This window comes from Penicillium canescens (genome assembly GCF_028828765.1).
Source record: "Penicillium canescens strain IBT 15451 chromosome Unknown utg000013l_segment0_segment0, whole genome shotgun sequence".
NCBI classification, from domain to species: Eukaryota; Fungi; Ascomycota; class Eurotiomycetes; order Eurotiales; family Aspergillaceae; genus Penicillium; species Penicillium canescens.
The window spans coordinates 253,514-268,130 of NW_026703975.1; the positions used below are offsets into that span (position 1 = coordinate 253,514).

The 14,617-nt window shown below is 48.6% G+C and overlaps 3 protein-coding genes across 3 annotated transcripts; all 3 read left to right on the forward strand.

The window, feature by feature from the left end:
• Positions 1-2,556: 2,556 nt before the first annotated feature.
• On the forward strand, positions 2,557-2,784 carry N7446_014129 (uncharacterized protein; the record flags this gene model as incomplete). The annotated part of the gene is made up of 1 exon (XM_058522868.1): positions 2,557-2,784. One exon carries the CDS (start codon positions 2,557-2,559, stop codon positions 2,782-2,784), a length of 228 nt encoding a protein of 75 aa, XP_058364819.1.
• Positions 2,785-7,372: 4,588 nt separating this feature from the next.
• N7446_014130 (uncharacterized protein) lies at positions 7,373-8,039 on the forward strand (the record flags this gene model as incomplete). The annotated part of the gene is made up of 2 exons (XM_058522869.1): positions 7,373-7,586; positions 7,636-8,039. 2 exons carry the CDS (start codon positions 7,373-7,375, stop codon positions 8,037-8,039), a joined length of 618 nt encoding a protein of 205 aa, XP_058364820.1.
• A 3,771-nt stretch (positions 8,040-11,810) lies between these two features.
• Positions 11,811-12,197, forward strand: N7446_014131 (uncharacterized protein; the record flags this gene model as incomplete). Its single annotated transcript, XM_058522870.1, has 1 exon — positions 11,811-12,197. The coding sequence occupies one exon, from the start codon at positions 11,811-11,813 to the stop codon at positions 12,195-12,197; it is 387 nt and encodes a 128-aa protein (XP_058364821.1).
• Positions 12,198-14,617: the final 2,420 nt, after the last annotated feature.

Below are 14,617 nucleotides of genomic sequence, written 5' to 3' on the forward strand. Positions count from 1 at the left end.
GATCCGGGTCTGGAATTCCACCATCACCGCGAGAAAGCGGTGGCCAAGGCCGGTGTCTCTCTCCACGCACTACGAAGCCTGGCAGGATCAACGTGGGGAGCCTCACTCTATGCAATGCGAAAGATCTACCAAGCGGTGATAATCCCGCAGATGCTCTTTGGGGTTTCCGCGTGGTATCAACCTATGCTCATCAGTCATTCCAAGGCACGCATAATCAGTCGGCCTTTCGTGGCAATCCAGAAGCAGGCAGCATGTCTCATCAGTGGAGCTTTCAGAACTACGGCAGCAGAGGCACTGAATGCAGAGCTTCACCTACCGCCTATTTCTGTTCACATGAATCGACTGGTGAAAGAAACGGCCCTTCGACTACGGACAGGACCAAAGTTCGCTGTCCCGCCAACGATGTTACGTCGACGACCGGCAGATGAGAGAGACTGGGCTGGATGGTCACCGATGGAGGCGCAAGCTTGGAAGGCGGGCGGATGTCTTATGGCTCCCCCGGATACTTTGACGAGGAAATGGGAGAGTCGAAAGGCATTCGTCCTGGCACCATGGCAAGCGCCACCAGAGGTAATCATCGAGGACAGAGAAGCTGCGGTGAACAATCACAACCAGATCCTGATGAAAGACCCAAGAGAAAGACCCTTGATTCTGTACACCGACGGGAGCGGAATTGATGGAAGGATCGGAGCGGCAGCGGTCGTGGACCTTGAGGATCAACATGCTCATAGCCAGATGGGAGATGATAATACGTCCACCGTATATGCGGCAGAGCTTCGAGCCATTGAGATGGCACTTGAAATGGTTCTGGAAAGCACAGAGCCATGGGCTAAGCAGGCGAAAAACGGGGTAGTCATCTTTGTAGACAGCCAAGCAGCGCTGAAGGCGCTGAGACGACCGCGGATGCCGTCAGGACAGGTCTATCTAGCAGGATGCCTCAACCTGATCCGACAACTTGCGGGCAGAAGCATTCGGACAGAACTCAGATGGATTCCTGCGCACCAAGGAGTCATTGGCAACGAGATCGTGGACCAACACGCAAAAGAAGCGGCGCAGGAACAGGACGGGCTGCATAACCCCCTCAACCGAGACATATGTCTCGCAGCCGCAGCGAGACGACGAATTCGCAGAGAAGCGAAGCTGGAGTGGGACAGAACGTGGGCCAAGGAAGCGACCAGTCGTCCGACGAAACGCTTGATTGAAGCACCAACAAAGAAGACGCTGGAATACTGGACGGGCTTGCGCAAAGCGACGACATCGATTCTGATGCAGCTTAGAACTGGGCGAATTGGCCTAGGGGCTTACCTGAATCGTATCAACCGACGCGAAACAGCGCGGTGTGATTGCGATCTTGGCAGCCAAACAGTAACACACGTCCTACTGGAATGCCCCTTGCACCAGGACGAGCGAGACTGGATGAGAAGCGCTCTCTCATACCAGGGAGTCGCTCTCCACCGGGACGAACTCCTCACACGACCGGAGGCCCGCACAGTTGTGGCCGAATTCATGGTCAAGACCGGCCTCCTAGGCCAATTTCAGACAGTCGACCCTACGGCTCTGGGCGAGGAAGGGGACGACAAAGGAGCGGAGACAATGATCCCTTAGACAGTGTGACGGAAGAAGAAGGATGGCGCCCATTAGGAGTGCAGTGCCAGGTCCACTGTACTCCCTTGATCCAAGCGAGCGCGCAAGCGGCAGCCGACAAGACTGGACAGTTGGAGAGAAGAGGGCGTGGGAATGGTGTGTTGAAGCGGGACCCTGGTCCTACCCGCGACCAGGGGTAAATGACGTTCATTTTGGCTTTGTGTTTATCATGTTTGCATCCGTGCATTTCTTTTGTTTAGTTTACGTCTTTCGATTCGAGGGCGATTGATCAGAAATTCGCAAGGCGAGTTCCCTGACGGTCGCCCAGTGGGCTGGCGACCACCTTCCAGCTGTCGGCAGGCCTGACAGCACTCCCGCATAGCAGCATATATATAGAGCGAGCTACATCGGGCAAATGAATACATCATCATAGTGTTACCAGTTTTACTGGGAGTCTGTGTTAATTACCGAGGTAGTGTCCCAACCGTTCACATAGGCAGGCGAAATCCCACCCGGGATAATTTGCCATGACGGCCCAGACGCTGTGCGAGTGGTTCTTTCGCTTTGTTGTAATTTACGATTCAGCTGCAGATTCGCTTCCTCGTATTGTATTGAAAATGATGTCCGTAGAAATTGAAAAACTCCATGAGAATACTGCCAGGGTTGCGCTGCATATGTCTGTGGGGTGGATACATAATCCCTAAATAAGAGTTCCTTTGGTGCCAGATTTAAGGGGGCAAAATGTCCTTTCTTACTCTTAAGCGGCACGGAACGCCCGGAACCGACTCCTGCGCAGCGAATTTGTACATATGTATATATATATATAAAGATATATATATGCTCTACGTTGGAAGGTGCTCACCACACGACCACACTTCTAAGTCAGTCCATTCATGAAAAGGCAACAAAAGAATTGTTGCTAGTTCCTTACTTCTTCTTTTCCGACACCTTCTACGACGGCTAAACGCGACGATGAAAACATTCTTTGTGGCTACATTTGCCTTCCTCACCGCTATAGGTGAGGTCTCAGCTCGTGGAGGCGACGGTGGTGGCCATGGTGATGGCGGTGATGGCGGCGATGGCGGTGATGGCGGCGATGGCGGCGATGGCGGCGATGGCGGCTATGGCGTGGCTGGTGGCCATCCTCCGCCGGGCAGTAACACGCAGACGGACGCTAGTGGTTGTCTCTGCAAAATGTAAGCCCCTCCGCTCGGAGCTTCTCTAAATTACCCTATCCTCCTCTTCCCAAACCAAATAGGCTAATTAATTCCCCTACTCTTAGGAATGTGCCTGGTCAAAATTTGGTTGGCAACTACGCACTCGGCAACGGATACGTCCATGGATCGATGAAAGTAAACGGTGGTGAAGGGTCCGGGTCGTCTTGCTTCGTCACGTTCGATAGAGGTACTGGAGGAGGGTGTGACGGCTGGAGACAAGTTAGTGGACCAACAGGTTCTGGCTGTAACCAACTACAAAACACTTGGCTCGAGTGTGACACGGTCTATTCAGGCTAAGTCAACTCAAAGCTGGTGTCGGGTATTATAAAGTACCTTGTGTCGGAATTGTTAAGGAAAGAAGCTATATAGGAAATCTAAATTATTAAAATGTTTACGCGTGCGTAGATTTTAAGTTACTTAAAAGTCAAAGTAACTTCCAGAACACGGCGTGTTTCGTTACACCGGGGGGCAGGTTAGGGCAAAGCTAGGGACCACATACGACTTTGCTAAGGACCACATATGTGACGACTCGTAGGCTTCAGAGCCTGGACGACGATATATGAGCGTTTGGTGGAGGGACAGCGATTGAAATGCTCACAGTTTTTGTTCTCTGGGGAGGCATGTTGGCGTATTGACGTCTGTAGGAGGTTTGAATACAATGTGTATTCTGAAAAACTTGGAGGTTGAAGACTTATAGAATAGTATAGATTTTATACGACTTACTCACAACGTTTATATTCCCTAAAGGAAGGATGCACGATAGATGCCAGAGGAGTTAGACATCTCCTCTTTAGGCATAGTGGCTCCAGGGATCAGTCCAAAGCCCCTAGGAGCAAAATACCTGTTCCTTGGTGCTTTAGAATTAAGATCCGGGGGCTTAGGCGTGTGGGGGAGCCATAGCAGTGCTCCTGGAGACGTTTCCTGCATTCCTGGAGACGTGGATGTTGTTATTTACAATGGTCTGAGAAGCACTATGCATGAGCAATGGGCAGTGAAACGAGATGATTTAAGTCTGCCTCCCAAAAGGAGGCTTCTCTATAGCTATTTATAATGGTGAAGTACACCTGCTGAGGGTATTCCTGCACATGGCATGATTAATGCCGGCAGCATTTTCCCGAAAACCAACGCATCGTATGACCCTCCGAGTTCGGAGCTTGATGCATTCAATCAAGTGCTCTGAAGCTTTCTATAGCTATGCTCAGCCAAGCATTAGCAGTGCTTTGCGGGCTTCAGATCACAACACAGGATCTCCGATTTCGTTAACTAGGAAGAGCCCATAGAAACCAGAAAAGCTCCTTACTTTTTCCTTTCTCTTAATCTTGACTTTCGTTTCTGGAAAATTAAGCCTACCGATCCTTGCGCTTAGACACTAATTACATTATATATCACCTACTAAAGCTAGTTCAGAGCCATTGACATTCTAAAGAAAAGCAATATGAATAATAAATCGTGTGGACGGACGGATGCCTCACGACTCTCCCGGGAACTTTCGCGAGGAACTGGGAGAATCGAAAGGCATTCGTCCAGGCACCATGGCAAGCGCCGCCGGAGGTAATCATCGAGGAAAGAGAGGTTGCGGTCAACCACCACAACCAGATCCTGACCAAAGACCCAAGAGAAAGACCCTTGATACTGTACACCGACGGGAGCGGGATTGATGGAAGGATCGGAGCGGCAGCGGTCGTGGACCTTGAGAATCAACATGCTCATAGCCAGATGGGAGATGATAATACGTCCACCGTATATGCGGCAGAGCTTCGAGCCATTGAGATGGCACTTGAAATGGTTCTGGAAAGCACAGAGCCATGGGCTAAGCAGGCGAAGAACGGGGTAGTCATCTTTGTAGACAGCCAAGCAGCGCTGAAGGCGCTGAGGCGACCGCGGATGCCGTCAGGACAGGTCTATCTAGCAGGATGCCTCAACCTGATCCTACAACTTGCGGTTAGAAGTATTCGGACAGAACTCAGATGGATTCCTGCGCACCAAGGAGTCATTGGCAACGAGGTCGTGGACCAACACGCAAAAGAAGCGGCGCAGGAACCGGACCGGCTGCATAATCCTCTCAACCGAGACATACGTCTCGCAGCCGCAGCGGGACGACGAATTCGCAGATGAAGCGAAGCTGGAGTGGGACAGAACGTGGGCCAAGGAAACGACCAGTCATCAGACGAAACGCTTGATTGAAGCACCAACAAAGACGCTAGAATACTGGATGGGCTTGAGCAAAGCGACGACATCGATTCTGATGCAGCTTAGAACTGGGCGAATAGGCCTAGGGGCTTACCTGAATCGTATCAACCGACGCGAAACAGCGCGGTGTGATTGCGATCTTGTTAGCCAAACAGTGACACACGTCCTGCTGGAATGCCCCTTGCACCAGGACGAGCGAGACTGGATGAGAAGCGCTCTCTCATACCAGGGAGTCGCTCTCCACCGGGACGAACTTCTTACACGCCCGGAGGCCCGCACAGTTGTGGCCGAATTCATGGTCAAGACCGGCCTTCTAGGCCAATTTCAGACAGTCGATCCCACGGCTCTAGGCGAGGAGCAGGGGGATGCCATAGGAGCGGAGATAATGACTCCTTTGACAGTGTGACGGAAGAAGAAGGATGGCGCCCGTGAGGAGTGCAGTACCAGGTCCTCTGCATTCCCTTGATCTAAGCGAGCGCGCAAGCGGCAACCGACAAGACTCGACGGTTGGGGAGAAGTGGACGTCGGAATGGTGTGGTGAAGTGGGCAGGGCCTCCCACCCGCGATCAGGGGTAAATGACGTTCATTTTGGCTTTTTGTTTATCATGTTTGCATCCGTGCATTTCTTTGTTCAATTTACATCTTTCCATTCGAGGGCGATTGACCAGAAATTCGTACGAGTTTCCAACGGTCGCCCAGTGGGCTGGCGACCACTTTTTCCAGCTGTCGGCAGGCCTGACAGCACCCCCGCATAACAGCATATATATAGAGCGAGCTACATCGGGCAAATGAGTACATCATCATCATCATCATAATAAATCCGGTGATTCGCTAAAAGAGAGCAGAATTGGGGATTCGTTCTTACAGGTTAGAGCTTCAGATTTTTACGATGTCTAGCTATAAATATGAATGCCGTCAAGCAAAGTCGACATACTTTATCCTTCTTATGTGATGATCCTTTCAGTTAGATGAAAACCAGTGCCAAGCATATGGTTGCGTGTCCTCACTTTACTTGCACTGTTTTCATTGTTTGTATCTTCTCGAAGAGAACCAACTAGTCTTAGTCTAGATCCACCTGAACATTCGTTTGTTCCTTCTAAGTCGTACAGATATCAATTCCTTCTAGATCGTCTGCCCACCAAGTCTGATGTAGTAATTGGTATCCTTTGTTGCATTGTTTACAATACCAAAGGTGTAATAATTCGCGATCTGGCAGGATTCGAACAAATTTTTCGCCGTCGGAACAAGGTCGTCGCACTTAACGACAACTTGTTCGGTGTTCTGAAGGCTGACATCAGCTAATATGCGTAAAAAGGAATATTGGTTATCGTACGTAATTGCAAAAGAATAGACCAGACTGATTCAGGTAAGAAACCCGAGAGCAACTGTTTGAATCTGCAACACACATTTTTTCCCCTTCATCTCGAAGATGCTGAATGTTTTCTGCAGTGGGACCTACGTATGCGATTCCATGCGTAAAGTCACATTCTAGTAGAGACTGAACGGAGTAAGCAAATCATCCATAAGGGGGAGTTGACTGAATAAGATACGTCTCGTTTTTTGGAGGCAAACCCTTTTGGAAGGGCCGGTGCCGGGAAGCTTGGGGATTCTAAAATCTGTTCTTTCCTTTTAGTGTCACAATCATAGCCTAATGTTCTACACTGATACCTCTCTTGCAAGCACGCCGTTTTGGGTGCTGTTCGGCTGAAGTGTTGGACTCCCGACCTATGGCAAATCATTTAATAAATACATTCGTCTCCATTAAAGTGTCACTAACAGCTTTCAATAGAATCACGCAGAATATGAGAAGGTTATGTGAAAGGTTCATAATGACGGAGAAGCTTGCGAACACGCTTACACGGGGATCTCTGGTAGATTTTATAAGACTTTGGTGTCTGTAAGGTTATTTCTAGTACTATGCTAGGATAAGGTCTCCTAGATTGAAATCTGATAGCAGAGGTGCAAAGAAACGGAGGTTGGTCGACCTAAATTTCCATGGTATGTTTCTGAGGGTATCCAGGTTACATTCTAGGGCTTATTATGATGGTCTAGAGTCGTCGCGGTGGTCACCTCATAAAAGGCAGCACCATCTACAAAGGAAGATAAAGAGAAACAACAGCCCAGCACTCAACAAAATAGCCTTGTAACACGAGGGCCACAGTCTCCGCATCTCTCTTATTCATTTTTTGGTCTTGACCGGATTAGCGGATTTTGGGGTCTTGTGTGCAAACACCGGGACTTCTGATGGTAGCTAGGCCGTAAGAGAAATAGTGGCAATTAGGTTAACTTATAAGAAGACTTGAATACCTCCAGCATTTGACGTTTGACGTTGAAAGGGAAGACCCAATACCATTCCAATATTCAACAATAACACTTTGGACATGTATGGTCGCCTTTTACTTATGGCATGCGCTAGTATAGCAAGTGCGAAATTCCACATCAATGAGTTCGCTGAAAAAACTTGCGATCTGCTCGATATCTGGAATCGGAACGCCAACACCAGCAGCTCAGTCCAATACACCCAGGACAATAAAGTGCACTCATCCTTACTGTCCAATGACTGCCAAGGCGAGCTTAAGTCAGTCCTAGTAAAATGTGAGTATGCGTTCCATGCAACAAGAAGTATCATCTCTAATAATACCAGGTTTAGACAGTTCAGGCCTCAAATGCAACGACATAATCCTCTCGACTGCTAACGAACCGCCCGCGTATAAATCTATACCTGGAGGCCATTTGGCGAAGAGATTACAATCGGATCAATCGCACTCTGAGAGCTGTCCATACGCTGTGTACGACTTTCCTATCGCAATGAGCCCAGAAATTGCTAGCAGTCCGAGCACCACCTCCGGTACATTGGACTTGACCGAGTTGATGACTTCAACAATCGTTGGCGAAACAACACTTGGCCCTGGTGGCAAGTCAAGTACTGTGTATACACTTGCAACGGGTTTAATTGGGCACTTAGAATCGTTCAGCAGCTATAGCCAGACCCGTGGTACAGTGGAAGCTATGCAAACAGTAACTGGTCGTATTTGCTTGATCAAGTAAGATTCTTTGTTTTGACAAGACAAGTCCAGATATATTAACTACAACATTATCAGGGAATCGGAATATTACGCAGCCGGCAAAGGCGGCAAATGTAGGTGCTCTGACGGCGAGACAGTTGATTATTCCGTGGGTGCATGCGAGATTGAATTTTGAAACGTAGTATATTCTAGTACGTGTTTATTTGAAATTAGATTTAACCCAAATTTTCATTATTTCTCCGAATGCTCCGCTACTGAAAGCGTTGTAGGAACTGTTTACTTTTGTGTGACCAGGGGTGTTCCTTGGACTACGTAGCTTATAGCGGCAACTACCGCCAGTGCCATGGAGAGCTTCCACTAGTTACTTTGCTGTGATAAAATTATATCATGACGCGTCTTAAGTGGATCCAGGAGCCTATTTACTGCGCGGGCAATTGTATCGTCGGACCCCATTAAAGTAGAAAACACTTCGTAAACTTCCACACCAATCGAACAGATTTTACCATACTTCTCTTCAGTAACCGGTAGAGAATTACGGGACCTACTAGAAATGAAGCCAATCGCTCGCATAAAGTCAAGAAAGAAATTCCGAATCTCCTTTATAGGTCTCTCGAAATCATGTCGGGCTTGCACAGTGTAGGATATTATCGAGTTCACGCTTCTCGGTTTCGTCTACGTCTGGCAAGATGAACAGTGTATATATGATACGGAGGAGCTAGGCCCCATAACGGAGGAACCAAAGCAAGCAGCAGGAATATTGTCTATGGTTGATTATTTAGGGAGCTGAATGGGTCTTGTGATATGAGGCTGGTGCAGATCAGGCACTAAGCCGCACCATCGGAACCGATCCCGAGGTGTCTATACAAAGAACCAAGTTGGTTGTAAATCCACTTAGACTTTGTGGTGTATATATAGCCTCATGTTTCCCTCTCAATAAAATAATTAATTATTCCTCTGAACTACAACATGGTCAAATGTTCGCCGAGAGTAGCTGCGCTAAAATCATCTTACGGCACGAGAGCCGCCAACTGAACAGAAGCAAATCAACGAAAATGAAGAATACATGCAAAGCTAGGAAGCGGAGGCAAATGCCTTTCAAGGACAGATCTTAGCTTCCTGAAACGATTTCTCGTTTGAGTAATGATCCCCAGCACCACGAAGAGGTGTCTGTCCAATTGCTGGAGGTAGGTGTAAGCCACCAGGTGATTGTGCCAGGTGGCAGCGACGAGCCGTGCAGGCTGTCACGCTGGAAGACAGGATCACCGGTGGAGTGTGCCAGGTAGCAGCGACGAACCGTGCAGGTTGTCACGCTGGAAGACAGGATCACCTGTTGATTGTGCCAGGTAGCAGCGACGAGCCGTACAGGCTGTCACGCTGGAAGGCACAATCACCCTTTTATATCCATGTTCCTGTACGGGAGGGCTTTGGCTTTTATGTTCTTCGGACTGCGAACCTCAACAAAGACCATCTATCCAGTAAGTTTAACACAGCATCCATTTGATAAACCAGGCAAATCTTTCTGCGGAAGCTTTAATTTGCTCGTCCATTGGAAATTGGCGGGGTGGACTACGCTGGGGCAAGGTAGTTGGCGTTTCTGGCATAGGTTGATTTTCGCCCCAATCTCACCGGTGGAGTTAGACCGTTCAGTTGTTTACTTTCCTGATTCCGCCACACGACCGTCTCTATCTTATTATTCTATTACAAGCTTACATCTTCGTTTACCCGAGCTCTTTGCAGAGGCATGCTTATTTGCGTACCTGTTCAAAATTTTTGGGGTCTCTTTAATTTGAGGGTTCCGGAACGTCCGTCCCTTTCTTTACTTAAATGTGGGGGCGAGCTTTATTCATATGTCATTTTTCTAATATTTCATATCCACCAATAATATTCATACGGGCTTGCGAATGTTTAAAAATGTGGCGAAAAGGACCGTCTGAGATTGCCCAACCTGGTGCTCATCGCTCCTTAAACTCCTTCTTAACCGTTTGTTGTTGACCATCTATTGTTGACCATCTGTTGTTGACCGTCTGTTGTTGACTGTCTGTGTTGAATATCACGGTCACTGAAATAGTCACGGGGGCCGGGACCACATGCATACATATATACCTGTCTACCACCCTTGTATCTAACATATAACAACACACAATCAACTCCCCTCAATAACATGAACACTGAAGCATCACTTATCAATCAACAGGTTATGAGCCCGGCACTGCTCACCTCAAATTGAAGATCGCTTCTTACTCCTAAGTTTCCCCATCAAGTGATAGCTTCATCTATTGACTGAATTGAAATTGCTCATTTAGTACTTCAACGAAGAGGACCTTTCCAACGACAAAGAGAAAAATGAATTGTGCGGACTCGTCTTACGAATCCTGACAAAAATCACACCGCTATATTTTTGTGAAACTAATCATAGTCAACAGTTACGTTTCACAACAGACAACAGACGTATCACATTACACCGACAGATAAAATAATCTGTTCTCTATAAAATGCTGAGATGCTAATTTTCCCTAAAAACCCCTGATCTTCTCAAAAAGGGGGACAATCCGCTATTCTAACTTATGAAAAGAAAGCGTGGACCATATAACCAATGGACTGACAAGGAGCTCAATTTGGTGTGCTATCTTCGATGCATCCGCTGTTGGCACTTTTCAAAAATCCGAAAGGCGAATTTCCACTGCTTTTCCAACACGCAGTCGGCGCGGCCTATAGGCATTTAACTCCGGAAGAGCGAACGCGCCGGGCGCTCGCTGCTGTGCCCGTCATTGCCGACTCCCGGCGCACCACAAGACGCAACTCTCCAAGTCAAACGCAGCCGGTATTCTCCAATCCGGAACAGGGACCGAGTTACCTCAACTCAACAAACTCCGAGACTGGACTTACACCGTCGACCTCAATAGCAATACCTCAAATGGGTACAATCTCCGACCAAACAAACCAACATCTTTCGCAGAGCGAAAGCCACAATATATGGTCGACCGCGTCCATTTTCCTCACTTCTTCGAATCGTATAGCAATCATCTCAAGCCATACGACCTACCAGACAGTGAATACTTTCCTCCATCGCATACAACTACACCAACCTCCTCGGAGTATTCCCACTCCGTCAACTCTACTCAACCAAGCGAGGCCTCGAGCCTAGAGCTATTTGGTCTGGAGCCTCGATCTCCTGAACTATCGAACTATACGCCTTCTGTCCACTTGATCCGCTCGAGTGACGCGTCAAATACCTAATCCTTCAGCATCGAAGAATCCTGATTTTCCTCAGCATGGACTTGAATAAATGCGAACAGATAGGCTTGAGATCATTCTACAATGCCACACCGACCCTTGGTAATGCCAACGACTGGTCTTAGTGGAACCAGAATGTCAAGAAGTTTCTTCGAATCTCCCCTGTGACTAGATGGAACGATCCCACCTTTGGAAAATAGGAGGAAGCACAGCAGTGGTCCCACCGCCAAACATTTCCCTCGTCAATGATCCGCGACAAAGTTGACCCACAATGCGGCTCAGCGGATAATCGCCTTCGGAATCACTCGAGTACAATCACTGATCAAAGCCGTCAAAGAAAACTTCAAGCCGGAAGGTTCAGGAACATATGTGAATCTTCAGAGGAGGTACATGTCACTTACCCGAGCCAAATGTCAGAGTGCACAAGCCCTCGGGGCCGAGATCAGACAGATCCATGCCGAGAGACTTGTACTCGACCCCGCATGTGTCACTTCTGAAATTGAAAGAACCTTCTTTTTCCTCCATGCCTTAGGTCCAGAATATGAGAGCCTCCGCGACCATGTCACTAGGCAAATGGACATTGAATGATAGAGATGAGGACGGAAATATCACTAAGGCAGCCCCTACATTCGACTACATTGAGAACAAGGCCATTGAAGAGGAACATAGGAAAGGACAGCTGGGCAATCATTCCGCAGATACAAATGCGATTCCTGCCTTCACAATCAGCCAAAACCTAGGAGACAAGAAAGTCATACCGTCTTCAGATGGGAGAACGTGCCGAATCGAGATCAACAATGTCCCATGTCCCTTTCTGTGTTTTCTGTCGCAGACCCTATCACAGAGAGTCGGGGTGCTTCAAGAAGAATCCCCACCTGAGGGGCCAAGAAAACGAGAGAAAGATGCGCAGATCAAGACCCAACGATGCATACACGGACCTTCGTAAGCCATCTAAGAGACGGGCTAGCACGAAGACGACCATTCAGAAGGACCGAGGGACCCCAATAAGACCGACTTTCTTGGCGACACAAGTTCCGAGAGAAGATATCAATGCAGCTTTTGGAGCGGAAGTCGAAGGAAATGTTGCCACCTTTGACTATATTCCCAGTATGACGGCCACAAAACCTCTCTCAATCAGTGACACCTGGATCGTGGACAGTGGGGGTGCAGTGGGGGTGCTCAATACGTCTGTAGCAATACTTTGAAATTCGTCAAGATGGACAAATATGATGGTCCACCGTTGAGAAGCGTTGATACCTCAACAGCCCATTCCGGCATAGGAGTGGCAAATATCCTGTGCAATGTACGAGGAAGAAAGAAATGGCTCGTTCTAGATGATGTCCTGTTCGTCCCGACCGCACATGCCAATCTCATATCTGTGTTACAGCTTCTCAATCGGGGGGCAAAGATCGATTTCTCAAGCAATAGCGTCATTATTCGGAACAAATCAGATGGGAAAAATCTGTTTACTGCGAACCAATTCCATGGAGTCTACGCACTCGACCTATGGGCGAAATTTGTTTTTCCAGCCTACTACGTCAGCTCGCAATCGTCACCCTGGCACAACAGGCTCGCTCACATGAGCGGTGCGAATATACAACGACTCAAAAAGCAGGCCCACGAAATTCGGGATAACGCGCCACGCCAACCTTGCAATCCATGCCTTCAGGGAAGAATGATTGAAATCCCCCATCGTGGTTCAGAAGCATGGAAAAGATCCAAATACGCCACGGAGCTCCTTCATATCGATGTTGCAGGACCATTTGAAGAGGGCCTTGATGGCGTCGCTACTGGCTAACCATCGTTAAGGACCATACTGGTTGGGTTGAGGTCGTCCCCATACCACAACGGCAAGAATACGTTGTTGAGTCCTTGCGGCACTTCCTAGACCATAATGAACGCCCAGAGCGCAAATGCCGGCGAATTCGTCTTGACCGTATCCCCGAACAAGTGGGAGAAGAAATGATATTTACCCTCTTCTCAAGGGCAATCCAAGCCGAAGTCACAGGCGTCGACCAACACCAACAGAATGAGGTGGCGGAAAGAGCCCACAGGACAATTTACGATCGAGTCGGACCAATGCTCGCCAGGCGAAACTACCCAATTTTGGCCGGAGATTGCGCGAACTGCGGCCTTCCTCTCGAATCGATCACTTTCATCCAAACGCAACATGACTCTGTACCAAGCTTGGTATGGTGACAAGCCTGACCTATCACGGCTGAGAGTTATAGGATCCAGGGGAGAGTATCTAATTCCGCTCAAACAAAGAAAGAAGTTGACGGGACCAAGAACAAGGCCATGTCTACTGCTGGGATACGAAGGAAATACGAACTGCCGCATCCTGCTAGGAGACGGCAGAACAATTGGTACGCCAAATGCAGAATTTTATGAAGTCCTCATCACTCCTTCCACGCAGACCGGAGAAGACGTAGGAGCCAAACAGCAGAGCTTCCCTGGGGCAACGGCTGCTGCCGCAGGGGGAGTGAGACGGTGGGACTAATATACCAACCGTCGGCCAGTACGCGACATGCATCCGTGCCAGCCTCGGGACGTCAAATCTCCCTGGCGCCACAAGGGCAAATATAGCCTGGATCAAGGGACGACATAGTGCAAGTGCATCTGCCTCAGTCGAGTGATAATAACTCGCAGCCCGCCGTTGCTGGACAAGGAGATATAACCTTTTCGCCTACACGGAGTGACGATACCTTCGGACCCATATCACCTGCTCCACAGGATTCCGTCCTTAGGATTGACTCACCACCCGGTAGCCACCAGCAACAAGGCATGCTCAGCAAGGGCGAATCCCAGATTGGCTAGATTGTTCCGAGCTACGGGAGGGTGGCGCAAAACACATAGTGCAACAAGCCTCACTGGAACGCCACCCAGAACTCAAGCTCCGTGACACACAAACGTTTCAAGACACACCTGGTGATGACCAAGAAGAACGCGTATTGATGAATATCCCTGACAAGGATGCCATTCCGACCTTCCTGACCGTAGCAGCGGGAGAGATAGAACCCTTTGAACCAAAGTCCCTTCGACAGGCCAAGAACGATCCACGCTGGCTTGAATGGGAAAAAGGAATGAGCGAAGAGTTACAATCACTCAAACAAAACAAAACTTGGGAAATGGTTGACCCTCCCAAGAATCGTCGAGTCCTGAGCGGGAAGTGGATCTTCAAGCTCAAAAGAGGACCAGGCGGAGAAATCGTTCGCTAAAAGTGCAGATGGGTAGTCAGAGGTTTCACCCAAGAAGAAGGTGTCGATTATGATCAGACATTTGCTTCCGTGGTCAAACCAACGAGTTACAAAGCCCTGTTCGCAATTGCCGCAGCCCTGGATCTCGAGATCGAACAAATGGATGTCA